Here is an 18,171-nt window from a genome sequence, read left to right on the forward strand (position 1 = left end):
ACTACTACTACTACTACTACTACTACTACTACTACTACTACTACTACTACTAATAAACAATAATAATAATAATATTTTTCGAAAATATTTAACAGTACTCAGATGTTCAAAAATGTCTCTTGTCTTACAATTTGAATTAATATTAAAAATTGGCTCAATTATATGTGGTTACGGAGGGCGCCAGAAAAATATACCATGGGCACCATGGCGCCGCGTTGGACAGGGCTGCCTTAGACTCTTTTAGTACAGTATGCAGTTTACACCGGTCCAAAGCTCAGAGATAGTGCTTTAAAATAATCCCAATTTATGCTCCATATTATTGGAAGTTCCTGGACTGCTATTGTTGTACCTGCCTCAGTGAAAGATGAGAGGGGAGGCCGAGGTCACACATCTGCAAGCCTATTGCATCACTCTGCCATGTGATACTGCGCTGTGAACATGCACTGCTTTTACATGAGTGCTTTTTTCAACTTTGTGTTTCGTTTTGTCTGCAATAGATGGCAAAACTGAGCAATGTGTCCCCATCAGGTTTTTCGTGAAGCCTGGAAAATCCTTGAAAAGCTTTGTGAGGCTTTTGGGAAACATCCTTTAAGCCAGACAGCAGTTTCTGAATGGCATTCACATTTCACAGCTGGTCCAGTATCAGCTGAAGATGACAAACGTTCAGGGGGATCAAGAACCAGCAAAACGACAGAAAATGTTGAAAAATTTTGAGAACTCATCCATGAAGACCAATGTCAAACAATCCATCAGCTTGCAGACACCACTGGGATCAGTTATGGAGTTCAGAGTAGACCTTAACAGAAAATTTGAACATGTGCCGCATTGCCACGAGCTACATGAGAAGGCTAACAAAGACCAAACTTTTATCTCTAGGATCATAACAGGTGATGAGGGGTGGATTTACAGTTATGATCCAGAAACAAAACAACGATCGTCACAGTGGATGATCTCACAATCACCAACAGCAAAAAAGCTGTGGCAGGTCCAGAGTTAAACAAAGAGCATGCACATTCTTTTTTCCGATGTGAAGCAGATTGTTCGCCGTGAATTTGTTCCTCCTAACAGCACACTCTACTCTGACTTTTACTGTGACGTTTTGAGATGCTTGACAGAAAATGTGTGACAAGAAAGGCTGGCACTTTGGTATAATCACAACTGGCTCCTTCAGCATGACAATGTGCCCACTCACACATCCCTAAAAACCACAAAGTTTGTGGCTAACAACAACACAGTTATCGTTCCCCATCCTCCCTACTCGCAGAACTTAATCCCCGGTGACTTCGCTCTGTTTCCCGAATTGAAAATGAAACTGAAGGGATGACATTTTGAAACAGTGTCTGACAACCAAAGGGAATTACAAGCGGTGCTTGACAGCATTAAGGAAAATGACTTCCAATGTGCTTTGGAAACATGGAAGAAATGATGGGATCACAGTACACGTTCCCTATTTTGAAGGAGACAGCAGCCAAACTTGAGTAAGATAATCCAGTATTTTTTTAACCTAGTCCAGGAACTTTCCAATAGCAAGATGAACCAGTGTTAGAATGAAATTGGTGATTCTTGAGGCAAATTTCCTTAATTCTTAAAAAGTTGAAACAGACAGTGCCTACTGAAATTATGTGAATAGAATAATGAAAGTTTGCACACACTCATTTCTAATAGGTTATAACATGTGACCCAAATTCCACTAAAATCATAATAGTCTTGACATGAAATGACCCACATTCAATGGACATGCATCTCCTCAAGCAGGGTGGAGGTGAATTGTAGCAGCCAATAACCAGCATTTTGAACTACACACTGCATCTGACATTTATACAACTGAATGTGAAATCTAAAAGCTGACTGAGAAATCAATGCGCATTTGGACTCTAATTTGGCAGTCCCTTATACCAAATAATATCTTCAGTGCAAGTGACAAAGAAGAAATGCAGCCACCACTGACTCCAAATTCTATTATAACACAGGCCAACAGCTGTTTTGGTGCCGGGGTATTTGGANCTTCTTCATCCAAATCTATCCATGTGTGTCCAACTATCTATCAATGGGCACCGATGGGTCTCTGTTCCCATATTTGGTGAAATGAGTAAGCATAACATTTGCATGTTCACTTTGGAAGCTGTGACATGTGTCTATTCAAACTGACAATATATAACAATTGGAGGGCTGGCAGTGCATACATTGGATGATTTACTACTTGATTTGTTATTATTTTAATCAAGAATTTGTGACTAAAAGATGGGGATTACAATTTCTTAATTGATTAAATCTTTTACCATTTGTCTAAAAGTAGAGGTGTGTAAATGATGTGAGTAAATTTGACACTTGTATTTGTTGATATGATATTGTACACAGAAAATAAAAAGTATGATCTGAGATTCATTTAAAACACTGGTTCTGTGATTCACTAGTCCCAGTGCAAACTTCACTGAAATCCGTACAGAACTTTCAGAGATGAAACACTGCAATGGACAGATATTATTTCCTCATTATATGCTCGTTTTGCACTTTGTGAATAAAGAAGACAAGAGGAATCACTCACCAAGAGCTATCTGATAAGGTGGGTATAACAGACACACGTCTGTCCGCAGACTGTCATTGACCACCCTCCAAGCCAGTGCCAGCAACTGATCCTCCTGCCCAATGTCTTGAATGAGCTGCAACAGGGGGCGGTATGGCTGATACACAATGAGGCAGCAGTCTAGGTTCTCCAAAAGGTAGAACTCACATTCCAGAATGTGGTTTGTTCTGTAGGGGAACTCCTGTGAGTAGGCATAGCTGAACTTGTTCTTCACTGCAATATTACAAAGCTTTACTTTACTCAGAATGTGGCAACTTTGTCACGGCAATAAAACCATTATATGTGAGACTGGATAAAATTCAGAAAAAAAAACAACAAACTGGGCGAGATCTCAAAAGCAGGAACACTAAAAAAATATTTGAGAAATTAAGAAAACAGTGGCATGGACATGCATTACACATCGAATAACAAACATTTCTTTGTACAGCATAAAAAATTATGGTGAAGAAAGCAACTGTTGCGACCAAGGATAAGATGGAAAGAGTGATGATTTATAGAACAGAATAGCGAAAGAGTGTGACATATGATGCCTGCCTATGGCAGGGGAGAGAAGACTGAAGTTTGAAAATGTCAGTGGCTTATCATGCACAGGTAAGGTGACTTAAATACATGTTACATGAGATCTCTCAGAGTCTCACAATGGTGAATGGTAGCAGTCAGTGATTCATGCTGTCTGCCATGCCCTTAGCAATTATGACTTCCAACATTTCTCACAAGCCTCTTGATTAAAGTTTTGTACTACTCAGAAAACAGTAACACAAATTTTTTATTTCAGTATGTCCTTTGAACATTTGAGAGTTTTGCAGATTTCTGCATTTCACAGACAACACCTTTAAAAAAGATAAAACAGTTCCGCCCAGTGTGACTGGTGAAGATTTTTCTTATTTCAATTCTTCATGCCCTTACATGTTTCGGTCCTTAGAGACCATCATCAGAAGGACTTCAATATAGTTTTGGAAACTACGATAGATGTTCTGAGCATTAAAATATAAATACAATGTTGATAATAAACAAATGGATAAAAATCCAAAGTTTTTACAACTACAGCAGCTGTCTTGATATATTAATTTTTTTTATTTTTGTTAGTTAAACACCATTAAGTTACATTTCAGGAACAACAGTAATTAATCAAAATCTACTCTATCACAAATTCTAGACCCTGTACCTACTCCACATCAACTGATGACTAATTCACCTTCCTAAGGGCACATTATTCTCTTTCAAGCCAGTATGTCTGTTCTTGACATGATCTTCCATTCTTATGTTAAGCAACATTAATGTTAGCAAAGAATCCCTTTATATGATGGCTATTCAGAAAGTAACCTCCATTTATATTAGGTAACTGATGTACGTAGGCAAGTCAAATGAAAACCTTAAATATTTTTTTGAGTATTATTTATTGTGCACAAGTGGTACAAAGCTGTATCACTTTTCAACATAATCTCCCCCATGCTCAATGCAAGTCCTCCAGCGCTTACAAAGTGCATGAATTCCTTTAGAAAAAAATTTCTTCTGGTAGTCCGCGCAACCACTCATGCACCGCGTGGCATACCTCTTCATCAGAACGGAACGTCTTTCCTCCTATTGCTTCTTTGAGTGGTCCAAACATATGGAAATTACTTGGGGCAAGGTCTGGTGAGTATGCCGGATGAGGAAGACACTCAAAATGCAGGTCATTGATTGTCACAACTGTTGTACGGGCAGTATGGGGCCTTGCATTGTCATGTTGCAAAACGATACCTGTGGACAGCAATCCACGTTGCTTTGATTTGATTGCAGGCCGAAGATGATTTTTTAGGGGATCTGAGTATGATGCACTGGTGACAGTGGTCCCTCTAGGCGTGTAGTGCTCCAAGATGACGCCTTTTTCGTCCCAAAAGAGAGTCAGCATAACCTTCCCTGCTGATGGTTGCGTTCGAAACTTCTTCGGTTTGGAAATGAGGAATAGCACCATTCCTTGCTTGCTCCCTTCGTTTCCGGTTGGTGGAAGTGAACTCAGGTTTCGTCCCCAGTAATGATACTTGCAAGGAAGTCATCACCTTCTCGTTCAAAGCACCGCAGAAGTTTTTTGCAAGCATCAATACGTCAGTCTTTCAATTCAGGAGTCAGCTGCCGTGGCACCCATCTTGCAGACACTTTGTGAAACTGGAGCACATCATGCACAGTGTGGTGTGCTGCACCATGGTTAATGGTTAAACTTGCTGCAATTTCATTCGATGTCACTCGGCGGTTTTCCTTCACTACAACTGCTGCAAGTTTTCTCTGGAGTCACAACTCGATGTGCCTGACCCAAACGAGGAGCATCTTCTGCTGAAGTCACACCATTTGCAAACTTCCTACTCCATTTGTACACTTGCTGCTGTGACAAACATGCATCACCATACTGAATGAAACTTCATTCTTCAATAAATTTCAATAGGTTTCACACCTTCACTACACAAAAACCGAATAACAGAACGCTGTTCTTCTCTGGTGCAAGTCTCAAGTGGGGCAGCCATCTTATACTGGTGCTGTGACAGTGTTCGTGCATCTGCACTATGCTGCAACCTACAGGCCATTCTGCACACTGTACGTAACACGCTTACCAACTTACATGATAATGGCGCAAAATTTCGATTTTTTATTACAAATTTAAGGTTTTCATTTGACTCACCCTCATAGTAACTGGGCAGAGCTCACGCATGTGAGGTAGCACCACATGATTCACTGCCTTGTAAACCATCATATAACTCCTTACCTAGTGTTTGTTCAGGTCTCTACAGAGTGAGTTATGATGTATCCTAAACTGATAATCCCACCAGCTGCAAAATGCATGCTGTTATCCACTTTCTTTATGCTAAAAACATGAATGCTGCGATAATCCATTGTGAATTATGCTCGGCAATTTATGGCCAAAATGTGATGAGTGAAGGAACTGCAAGGCAACGGTGTAGAATGTTCCAAGCTGGGTGAGCAAATGGTCAGAATGAAGGGCAAAGTGATCGTCCATCTGTAGCAAATGATGATCTTGTTCAAAGTGTTAATCAAAAAAACTGTGAAAGATGGCGCTTCACAATTTCAGTACTTCTGTGTGAACTTCCACAAATTTCATACACTGATCTCTATGAGATTATCACAGTTAGGCTACACTATCACAAGTTTTGTGCAACATGGATTCCAAAAACGCTTGTTGGTGGACACAAAACACCTTCGACTTTTTAGACTGATATCATGAAGATGGTGATGAATTTTCAGTAACATCATACAAGTGATAGATAATGAAACATGGGTTTCATTTGTAAATGGTGAAACCAAAGAGCAGTCAAAGCAGTGGATGCAAACACATTCACCAAACAGGGCCAAAATGTTTAACCTTTAAGAGATGGGTTTTTTAAATTCCGATAATGGCGGTGGGCCGGAGTTAATTTAAATGCCCGCCATTAAAGAGTAATAAAAATTGTAATCATGTTACTAAAATGCTGTGATTTCTACAATTTTTGTGATAAACGAATAAAATAAACGCCGCTTTTATCTAGAAAGAATGTAGAATCAGTTATTGTAATTTACAGATTTTAAAATGTGTAAAAATTGTTACACTGATTCAAAAAAAATTCCCCAATTTCTAGCATCTGTCCACAAATATGCATAAAGTCACTGCACTAAACCTTTCTGCAGTGTAGATGCATGCTGCTAATACCCTTCTTACTGGCACTGTATCTTATCTGGCAAAAGGAGAGGCAGTTTGTTTGTATTGCACATTCTCCAGTGGTCACATCAGAACCTTTCTGTATGAACGAGTGTGGCTACTTTGTCCTTCAGTAACTCTGTTTATATCTCGGACTGCCACACAGAGATAGAGATCCTGTTCTCAGAACAGTGACGCCATGCCTAACGTTCAAGCCTAGCCCCTTGCTTCCTCAACAATTTCAGAATCTTGTGCCGTTATCAGCTGCCTCTCAGTTTCGGCTTCTTCCATGCGAAATGATGCCATAGTTGATAGTTGAAATTTATATTTTTATAAGCGTTACAATTAGAGTAGGCCACTGGGCATCACTGGCTGACTTCCTGTAATACGAGACTGAGATATCGTGTGTTACATCCGGGCAAAGTGCATGAATTGTGACGTCGGACTCTGCATTCAGTTAGATGACGCAGGAGGGAAGACTGTAAACTTATAAAGTGCGTGCCCAAAAATAATATAAGTAAAACAAGAATTTCTATCTTAAAATAAGATTTTAAAACACTGTGCGCATGCGTGACTGCGGGTACCCACACAGTGACGCACGGCCACTCACTCGGCTATACTTTAACCCGTTGCCGTGGTTCGTCGTGTCTGTTTCGTCAGGGATTTAAATCGTCTGGGGGGGTTCGTCGTGTATGGTTCGTCCAGCTGCACACCTATGTTATAACGCCCATAATAATTGATGGTTTTGCTGTAGATTGTTAGATTTTTCGCTGGCCTGTTGTCACAAGAACAGAGTATACTAAGCCAACGAGTTTAGCTGAGATAAGTCGTCGTTACATATGCCTGTCTTGCAGCAAATTCGTGTTGCTTCTTGTAGCGGTTTCGTCACTCAATGGCGTATTTGCTTTGCTTGTGAAGTAATAAACACCAGAGAGGTGATGTGTGCTGTTGTATATAATATCATATTGCCCTGAGCTGGCCACACAAACACATTCCATTGGAATTCTTAGAAGAGGGTTGTCCAAAATGTTATTCTCGTAAAATCGATTGCTTTCGCACAGTACATAGCACCCATTTCTTAGAAATACGCCACAATTTAAGGCAGAACACTGTGGTCACCCCCTGAGACGATACGGATGTGTGTGGGGGAGGGAAAAGTACTCATTATCGCTCCAGTTGACGCCATTTTATCGTACTGACCTTGGTGGTCGTTTCGAGAGCCAGCTCTGTGTTTAGACTAATGCTTCAAGGCGTCACCTGCTTACATAGCCGAGATACCGGGTGCTCATATTATAAGGCAAGGTTATAAAACCAACTTTTAAGATCATTTTAGTGAAAGTTTCATCCTTCAAGGCGTACCATTCTCTGCTCAAATACTAAATAACATGCTTCCATTGAAGATATAAAGGGGGTTCATATTATAAGGTAAGGTTATAAAACCACCTTTTAAGATCATTTTAGTGAAAGTTTCATGTTCCTATCTCATAGATTTTAAGAACAATGATGAATAAATAATTTTCGAGCAAAATTTAAATGGCCGGCTGAATATATTACCGCAGGAGCCGCGGCCGCGGAATTTAAATGACCACGTCAAAAGGTTAAATGATGCCATATGGTGACATTAGGCTCTTAAAGGTTAAACAAACGTCTGCCAGAAAGCTCGTGGAAAGTGTTTTCTGGGACAGGAAAAGAGTGCTAATGGTGGAATTTACGCAGTGAGAGGCCACAATGTGACAAGCATACTGCAAAACACTAAAACAACAGTGTAAGGCCATTAAAAAATGTGTGGAATGCTGACATACAATGTAGTGCTCGTCCATGACGATGCACATCCACAAACAGGTGCTCACACTCAGGCACTGCTGAAGCATTTCAACTGGAAATTCTTTGACCACCCTCCTTACAGCCCTGATCTCAATCTGAGCGATCATAGCCAGTAATGAGTTGATGGATGGTGTCAAAATATGGCTGAGCTCATGGGCAGCAGGCTGCTTTGACACAGGCACACAAAAACTTATTCCCTGACATGACAAGTACCTCAGTTTTGGAGGTGACTAAATTGTGGAGTAGCTTAAGTATGTTCATATTTTTTTCGTATTGTTTGTTTTGTTAACAGCTCACAAGAGGTTACATTTTGAACAGCCCACCAGAGGTTACATTTTGAACAGCCCTCCTATCATATATTGGTGAATTACTGCTTTGTTTCATGACCCTGATGGAACTTCAGGCAACCCTGTGGCCGCTTGTAGCTTCTAAGCTAGAAACATATTCGTCTATTTTGCTTTCTCCCTTCCTACTCTCACTGCATGATAGTGTGAACGATGCCATGAACCCACTAAAAGCTTAAATTGGATTTAACACATAAACAAAAAACGGGAACTCCGTAGTTTTAGTCCGCAAGTGAACTATACCAACTGAGCGACCGCCGCTTGTTGGCGAAGTTAGTGCCAACTTCAGCGGATAGAGGGTGTTGAGTGGTCAGCGAAACAAATCCCCAAACCATTAATTTCGTTTTCTAGACTGGAGCCGCTATTTCCTTGAAATAGCTCCTCAATTGTCCTCATGAGGCTGAGTGGACCCCGTTCGAGACCCACAACTACTCACAAAATCTGGTAGTGCCAGGAATAGAACCTGGACCTCTGGATCTGTAGCCAGGAACTCTGACCACTAGACCACAGAGGCAGCCTGGATTTTACACATATAATATATAATTTAAATTCATGACAACTACATGCAGTTTTGTGTCTCTTAAAAAGGGAAGATGCTCATCTTCTATATAGGTAACTAGGATGCTGATCATTTCTGACATTATCTAGACATGCAAAGCAAAACCACTTATCAGAAAGTTCTGCAAGTTCAAAGATGAAAAATTAATGTCTGACTAGAGATCAAAAATTCTTTTAAATTCATTGTAAAAAATTAGTGACTATACAACCCTAACTAAAATTACTGTGTACTGAAAGTTGGAATAAGAACACTGGTTTTGTTCATATGAATGATACTGTGATCAAACCGCTTGCAGTTTATGGAAAACATGGAAATCAACAACCAAATACTACTTCCTTTTATCTGATCAAACTAACCTGAATGTGTTAGTAATTTGTAACTTATATGGGGTAAACCTGCCCATGAAGTGTTCTGCGAATGACCTCTACAAGGTCTGACTTGGGCTGCATGGGATATTAACATCAAGTCTTGGCTGGCCATCATCTCCGGCAATTTACATCTCTTGGTATCGCATCACTGGCTTCCCAAGAGTCGCCCTTGAAAATATTGTACATGTTCAGATATGGACAAATCTCAAGATTAATTTACTACTGTCAAAATTATGATGTAGGACTTCATGTTTATCCATGTTTCATACAAAAAATGTATTAAGGGCAAAGTGTGTTTTCGAGTTTTTGGGTAATTAACCTTTCTACATGGGAGATTTACATGCCAGACCATAATCTAGTGTGGAAGGAGCTTCAATTGGGTATTTAAATTCAAGTGTGTGAGTGTGTTTGCCTAATTGTACCCAGGCAAGCCACATAATCTGTTTTGTTGTCACTGTTTATTTTAGTTTACCAGTCAAGGCTTGATTAGTGTAAATGAAGGAAGGAATGAATGAATAAATAAATTACAGCCAAAGAAATAAAATAACTGTATACTAGTAATTAAATTATACTCATCATCATCATCATCAGTAATCTGTCAGATGACAGGGCCACAGTCTCTTCCAAAACAATTCCTCCACTTAATGCGATCTAGAGCTTTCTCCTTCAAATGACAGTATCCTCTTCTGTCCCCAAGGTCATCCAGCATCTTCTTACGTCTTCTTGTCACTTCTATCTGCCCCTCTATCTTTCCTTCAATAACTTCTTTTAGAAGGCAGTTTCTGCGTAAAACATGACCAATCCAATTAGCCTTCCGTTTTCTTATTTCATGTAGGATATTCCTTTGCTCACTTCTTCATTTCTCACATAATCGGTCCAACTGATCTTCTCCATCCTTCTCCAACACCACATTTCAAAACTTTCCAGATGTTTCTGATCTACTGCCCTAAGTGTCCATGTTTCAGCCCCATACAGAGCTATGCTCCAAATGTAGCATTTCACTAGTTTCTTCCTCAAATTTAAGTCCAATTTGCTGGTAAAAAGATTCTTCTTCTTGCTAAATGCAGCTTTTGCCATGGCAATCCTGGATTTAATTTCACAAGTACACCTTCCATCATCTGTTAACAAGCTACCCAAATATTTAAAACATTTCACATTCTCCAGTTGTTTTTGGTCTATCTTTATTGTGACTGGGGTTGGTTGTCTCGAAATTTTCATTACTTTTGTTTTCTCCACATTCATTTCCATGCCATAGCACCTTCCAATTTCAATTAGTCTATCAATCATGCCCTGTAGCACAGTTTCTTCCTTAGCCATTAACACAAGGTCATCTGCATATTTCACAGTTTGAATAATTTGCCCTCCTACTTTGAAGTCTCCGAGCCCATCCAGAGCTTCCTTGGTAAGGCATTCGCTGTACAAGTTGAACAGAATTGGTGATAAACAGCATCCTTGTCGAACTCCTCTTCCAATCTGCACACTTCCTGTCTCCCCCGTGTCCAGTCGTACTCTAACTTTCTGATCCATGTACAATTTGCTAATTAATCTTCTTTCACGCCAATCGATACCTGTTTCCTTTAGGATCTGCATTAATTTGGTCCAGTTTACACGGTCAAATGCCTTCTGCCAGTCTATGAAGCAAACACACAGTTCTTCATCTATCTCCAAAGTTCGTTCCGCTATAATTCTCATCATCCCAATTGCATCCCTGGTTCCTTTTCCTCTTCTAAATCCAAACTGATCTTCTCCAAGTACATCCTCTATTTTCCTTTCAATTCTTCTTTTAAGTATCTTTGCTATTATCTTTGCTGTATGTGCAATAAGGCTTATTGTGCGATGGTCGCTGCATTTTGTAGCTTTTGTCGTTTTCTTTAAGGCAATCATTGTCACTTCTGTAAAGTCCTTGGGCCACTCCCCAGTTTCATATACAGTGTTTATTAGTTTTGTCAGTGTTTTCAAACCACCTTCTCCCAGCACATCTCCAGGTACATCATCATCTCCTGTAGCCTGTATACTCGTTGGAAGAATATTTTTATCTATGTTGCTGCAGTCCCGCTTGCCATTTTTGACTGTTTTTCCTGTATTCACAAGCATCCCTTTTGGGGATCTATGGATCTATGAATGTATGAACAGAGATTGCTTGCTTGCTTTTACTTACTCTTACTTACATATTTTATAACCTTTAACGATGTACTCTTTGACATTGTTTTTGACAAAAAGTTCAAATTGTGACACACAAGTATAATTAACTTGTAAGAAAAAAAAAATAAAGCTATCCCTGTACCAGGCCGTGAAGTCCCATAGGGTTGTGAGATGTTGAGGGTCCCACATTATTTAGACAATCAGCTCAAAGATGGTGGTAAGGTTCTCAACTTTATGCACCAGCCACGCTTTACTCCCCAGGAAAATTATTTAATTAATTCCTGGTACTCATTTCTGTTAGAGGCTTGAGTAAACCCCAGGGGCCTAGTGTGGCTGGAAGGATTAGGTCAACTGAAAAAAATCCAATGACCTCATAAGGACTTGAAACCACGACCTTCCGGCTTGTAGCATAGCCCCTCAACCAACTACGCTACCGCGTGCCCCAAGAAATATGTACCATGCTGAAAGTAGCCACAGTGTGCTTAACTTGTGGTTTTTATTGTCTAAAGTAGAAACAGAAAAGAAGGACCCAGAGGTAAGGCAACAACATTGTAAATAATTAACTTGTATCTATATAAATTATAATCTTATTACTTATTAGTGATGTACTCATCAACATTATTTCTGTTAACAGGTTCAAATTGTGTTGCATAAGTACATTTAACTTATATTTATGTAATTTGTAATCTTATTAATTTTTCAATTACACTGCTATTGTACAGATGTCATTGTATTTGACTTGTTCAATATCCTATGGTGTCTACTTGTATCTGGATTTAGAGAAAGTAAATAAATTAAACAATTGAAGCATGTGATATAACACTGGCTCTAACACCAGTAATAACCCTATTATGTTCTCACCAACAAATGAAAACTAATGTCTCCTAAATACTAAAACATTAATCCAGAATGCCTTCAATATTCTCATCAAATACATGTTCACAACTCAACACCATGCCTACTAGCAGCTGATTTACAATCAACATTTCCAGTTATTTAAAAACTGATAATATACATGCCAAATGATAGTCCTGAATAAGAATATGAAAGAAGGAATGATGCGGTTTCAATAGCATTCATCAGATAAAAGTGCAAAGCACAAGCAGTATTCCATGTGCAATGCATGGCATGCCAGAGCACTAGGTATCACCTGCATAGTGAGCAATGCGTGACACTCCACACTGATGGGTTAATACTTTTAGCACATACGTTCATGTTATAAAAACAGTGACTCAAGCAAACACTTTGTAAATGGTTAATTTATATTATGCTCATAAAGGCAAGACAACAGACTACAGAAAATTGGAAGTAAAAAACTGCTGTTGAAGCATGTTGTGACAGACCTTCACAGGACACAAGTTTCTGTACTGCTAATTTGAAGTCTCAAGAGATAAAACACGTTCTCTTGCAAGAATCATGTGTTTTTAATAAACTTTTACTAATTTACAAAATCTAAAATTTTCCCCTCAACTCTAATTTATAATGCAGAAGATTATTAACTTCTGGGATGAGATGCCATGTAGTTCCCAGCACAGCAAAGGAATGTTCTGCCTTCACCTCCTGCTCTGAAGATGGTGGCAACGAATTCCTTAAAAAATAAGCCACTTGACTAGACTAAGCAGCATCACATTACAAAAGACAATAAGTCTCACAGCCATGGCACTGAGAACCTCAGACTCTCATCATTGGGTTAAATGGCTTTGATTATAACTACTCACCCACATTCTGGCAAGTTGTGATCAGTCTGCTATTGGAAATGACCCCAAACTCTTCCACTTTTGAGGCAAGGAATACACATGTTGGTGCCAACAACAATGGGTCAATGCACTTTAGAGAATTGCGAGCATAAAACCGCTTGAAGAAAACAGTAGCAGTAGCAATTACTTGCTGCCTTAGTTTCAGCTGTTCTCCAAGAATCTGAATCACTTAAAGAGAGTGAATAACAATGTAAAATGCAGTAACCATGGAATGGAAAACTATATTAACACAAATTTTTCATTAATCTATTTGGAGCATCTGTGCTTTTATTACAATTTGATACTTTTCATATTTTTCTCTCAACACTGCGTGGCACCATATCCTTCTATACACAAGAAAAAGAATTTTAGAAGTGAAACTTCTGATATTATAAACTTTCAGGTGACAATAGCAAGGAACTGACAAGCTTTAACAAGCTGCATGAACATAGTTTCTGTAACAAGTCATGAACAAGCAAACAGTTCTTTCACAGAGATATTGGGTTTTCAGACTTTATCCATCGTCCTGGTTTTTAAGATAACTAAGAAAAACACGACGTTCTGGAAACTGGATCTGTTTCTGTCCTCAGGTGAGGGAAAACACCTATTCTGTTGGGTCCCTTAGAAAGAGCTAGCCTCAATCAGTCGTCCAGTGATTGAGGCTAGCTCTTTCTAAGGGACCCAACAGAATAGGTGTTTTCCCTCACCTGAGGACAGAAACAGATCCAGTTGCCAGAACGTCGTGTTATTCTTAGTTATCTTAAAAACCATGATGATGGATAAAGTCTGAAAACCCAATACCTCTGTGTGTTATACACCATCATCAGAATCCTCTATGAACAGTTCTTTCTTTCAGCCTATTGATAGGTTTAATATTTTGATGTTGACATGTGAAGTGAAATTAGTATCTAACATGTGATTATGTTGATAAAGATCTACAGGCTTTTCTCACTTTCAAAACATGCATAAAGATGTCCATATAGACCAGTTTACTATTATGCTCACCTACAGCATCTTATTATAGAATAAATTAAAATACTTGTAAATGGTTTATTTCATATCTGACAATCCCAAGACAGTAAGTCATGACAAAATCCCCAAATATTCAGGAAAGTATCTAATCTAACTCGGGTAAAGTTCAACACAAAGTTCCTCAACATTCTATACTTATCTCTAAATATATTGTAAAACGGATATCCAATTACATTTGTGTAATTATTACAATTACAATTTGTGTTAGTATCTTCATGCTGAATCCTTCATATCTATACTGAATAAGACATACTGCACGCCGATTTGTCCTGCATCCTACTATCTGGGACCTATATGTACATGTCAAGTTAAATTTGTACACAGAACATAAAGTTGTTAATTAACTTACAATTTGAGAAGAAAATGAAAATCTTCTGGTACTCCTCCTCAGTAAGGACAATAAGATCCTGCTGTCGCTCACGTATCAAGTCTTGTCGGTCTAGCAACCACTGCTGACTGTACATAAACACAAATTTATGATAGCACAAATCTTGCACTTGGATTTAATGACTAAATTTACCTTACAGTTGAATATGATCTGACAGTGTCACATTTCTCAGGTATTATCACCCACAAATATTTTATGCATATGGAGGATAAAGTGATGCGTGAAGTGTACCATCCTGTTCACTTCTAATTGATTACAAGGCGCTGCATTCCACAAGATGGTATTCTTTATAGTCACCACTATTAAAACCTCAAAGCGATTACCTATCTCAAATTATGCATACTCACTATATGAACATTCTTTATAGTCACCACTATTAAAACCTCAAAGCGAACATATTACGCTTACCTATCTCAAATTATGCATACTCACTATATGAACATTTTGGAAATTAAGATCACTGCAAAATTTCTTTCAGCATGTACTTGCAAAACTTAACTTTGATGACAACTTCACTTGAATAATACTCACTGATGAGAACTCTCCCAAAAGTTTCCTGCCATTGAGTTTTCGCACTCTAGTTTATGACTTCTTTATTATGAAACAACGGCATAATTCTACGGACGTTGCATTAAAGTAGATATAAATCAATGCCACTCCTGTCATTCACCTTCCCTCCATCAGCTGGGCGTCCTACCTTCTTTTTTTTCGGTTTGCAAAATACAATCCTCCGCTATCCACGGCAGTCCACGGCGTCCATGGTGCAGATATAAATTCAAAACATGCAATAATCTCTGTAAGTATAACGTACTGCACTTACTACTCCAATGTGGTGTATACACAAACTTACATGGTTAATCTTCAGTGTAGCGAATCAATGGTAGTGTCAAATTTCTAAGGCAAAGCTTCATGATGGATCCTCACATAGCACTCAACGGTGATCAAATCCTCCTTTGCACCGTGTAGGTCAGTGCTTTTAAGCGCCGGGCCGTGGCCAAGTAGGGGGCCCTGGCATCAATAACACTGGGCCGCCAGAGGCTCTTCTGGAATTTGTCATTTTCATTTTCTAAGCATTTTTCATGAATAAATATTTTATGGTGAAAATATTCTGAGGGGAATAATATTTGTGTCGAGAAGCTCAGACACAGAACACCTAAATCTGTGTAGCAAATGTCAGTGACCAAGCCGCATATTTTTAAACATGGAAGTATTCATGAATGATCGGGAATTTTCAGACATCCAAATCTTTCAACATTCGGCAAAGGTAATACCGAAGTTTATGACTAGTAATAAAAATTGCCTACAAGCCGATTACAACAATGGGCGTCATTTCCTATGTTCTCAGAACTGAGCGAAATAACAACTGTTTTGCAAATGTCAGTGACCAATCAGCAAGGAAGTATAAAGAAAATGTTTCCACTGAAATTGGCGATCAAGGCAGTCTGGATCCGGTTCTCAGATCTAGTAAAACTGAATACTGTATCTTCGCAAGTTCGCATTGCAGCGTGTAAGTCCTTGTTTCGAAACCTGAGTGATTTAAATTTTAATATGAATAAGAGACAGGGAACTTTGTTTAATTTTGGTGCTAAAATCTCGTATTGAAGGTGTTTGTGACGCAACAAGTAGTGATTCATTCATCTCAAGCCTACATAGCGATCTCCAGGATGTACAAAATGAAGGAAAAACCACCAGCACACAGAAGAAAGGGTCTGCATCCATTCATAAGTACATGGACAGCTACTTAAAATTTGGTTTCATACAAGGCCCTAACACTCACCAATTGCCACGACCTCAATGTGTCATTTGTGCTACTGTTCTGGGAAATGAAGCTATGAAGCCATCGCGACATATCCGACATCTCAACACGAGACATTCCGATCTAGTAAAAAAAGTATTGAATTCTTTATGCGTAAAAGAGATGCAATTAGAGTAGAAAAGAAAATTATTTACCAAACTTCAACCACTGACATTTCACTTCTGACGGCATCCTATTTAATATCACTACAGAGAGCTAAATGTAAAAAATCATATTCCATTGGGGAAAACTCGTTAAGCCTTCTCTGATTGCTGCTTGTATTGAAGTATTAGGCCAGTCTGAGGCAAGTAAAATGAACGATATCCCATTGCCTAATGATACAGTTGGTAGGCGGATATCTGATTTGGCAGAAGATACAGAAACGCAAGTCATTGTAAAAATTAAAAAATCGAAATCTTTTGCATTACAACTGGACGAATATACAGATATTCAGAACAGCAGCATTTTACTTACGTATGTACGATATATTGACCATGATGAGAGTGACATGAAGGAAGACATTTTAAGTGATTCTGAATTACCTACGCACACTACCAGTAGTGAAATTTTCGAAGTATTAAATGGTTTCATTGAAGAGAGAGAGGTCTCAAATGGAAAAATTGCGATGGAGTTTGCACTGACGGCGCTGTCTTACAGGTAGAAATTCAGGTTTGGTCAGTAAAATTAAGGATATGGCGGGCAATAACGTATTGTTAACGCATTGTTACTTTCATAGGCAAAATCTGACCTCAAAAAGTATGGCACCGGAGATAATGAAGTTCTGTCTCAATCTGTTAAGAATATTAATTTTATAAAAACAGTGCTTTAGATACAAGACTGTTAAAAGCATTATTGGATGAAATGGGCTCTGATCATCAAAATCTTCTTTTCCATTCGGAAGTTCGTTGGTTGTCCCGCGGTAAAGTTCTCAAGAGGTTATATGAACTCTGAAAGGAAGTCGAGCTCTTTATAATTGATAAGAAAAGTAACCTGTCCCATTATTTCCAGGATAAGAATTGGGTAGCCAGGCTGGCGTATCTCAGCGACATATTTTCTTACATGAACGGGTTGAATTCAAAATTTCAAGGTCCAGATACAACAATATTTAATGAGTGGAGCAAGATCGAACCATTCAAAAAGAAATTCAAACTCTGGCTTAATATGATTGCAAAAGGAAACAATGAAATGTTTCAGTCGTACTCAGATTATATTATGGAAGCAGATGATTTCTATTCACAGAATTCAGTTTCAGATATTATTGCAGCCCACTTGAAGATGTTGTTGTCGTTTGAAAAATATTATCCCTAACATGAGGATCCCCGGAGGCAAAATATGTGGATTGTGAACCCTTTTGTCGAACACAAAGAGACAGCCCTATTCCATGAAGGAACACTTCGACTTATTGAATTATCATCCGACAAATGACTGAAAAGTATCTTTAATACTACGAGTAATTCGAAATTCTGGATAAGAATGAAAAATAAATATGCAAATTTACATGAAAGAGCAGTGAGATTTCTCCTTTGTTTTTCCACCACATATCTTTGTGAAACTGCATTTTCTGCCATGACTGTGCTTAAAACGAAACAGAGGAACTGCCTGCAACTTTCTGACTGTCTCCGTTTGTCTCTCACTTCAATTCATCCCAGAATTAATAAGCTAACGGACGGAAAACAGAAACAGAAGTCTCACTAGATTAACTAAAACCTTCCAAACTCAGTTGTGATAAAAGAAA

At 38.7% G+C, this 18,171-nt stretch overlaps 1 protein-coding gene across 1 annotated transcript in view; it reads right to left on the bottom strand.

The window, feature by feature from the left end:
- The window catches only part of LOC111872006 (cyclin-C), a 20,693-nt gene extending 5,361 nt beyond the window's left edge, over positions 1 to 15,332 (bottom strand). Inside the window, exons 1-4 of the mRNA XM_023865453.1 lie at positions 15,173 to 15,332; positions 14,603 to 14,709; positions 13,204 to 13,410; positions 2,546 to 2,797 (exon numbers count right to left, since the gene is read on the bottom strand). Of these exons, the coding sequence (XP_023721221.1) occupies positions 2,546 to 2,797; positions 13,204 to 13,410; positions 14,603 to 14,709; positions 15,173 to 15,204 (598 nt within the window). The 5' untranslated portion in view covers positions 15,205 to 15,332. The remainder of the gene's footprint in view (positions 1 to 2,545; positions 2,798 to 13,203; positions 13,411 to 14,602; positions 14,710 to 15,172) is intronic.
- Between the last annotated feature and the right edge of the window lie 2,839 nt (positions 15,333 to 18,171).

This window comes from Cryptotermes secundus, unplaced genomic scaffold, assembly GCF_002891405.2.
Source record: "Cryptotermes secundus unplaced genomic scaffold, Csec_1.0 scaffold38, whole genome shotgun sequence".
NCBI lineage: Eukaryota > Metazoa > Arthropoda > Insecta > Blattodea > Kalotermitidae > Cryptotermes > Cryptotermes secundus.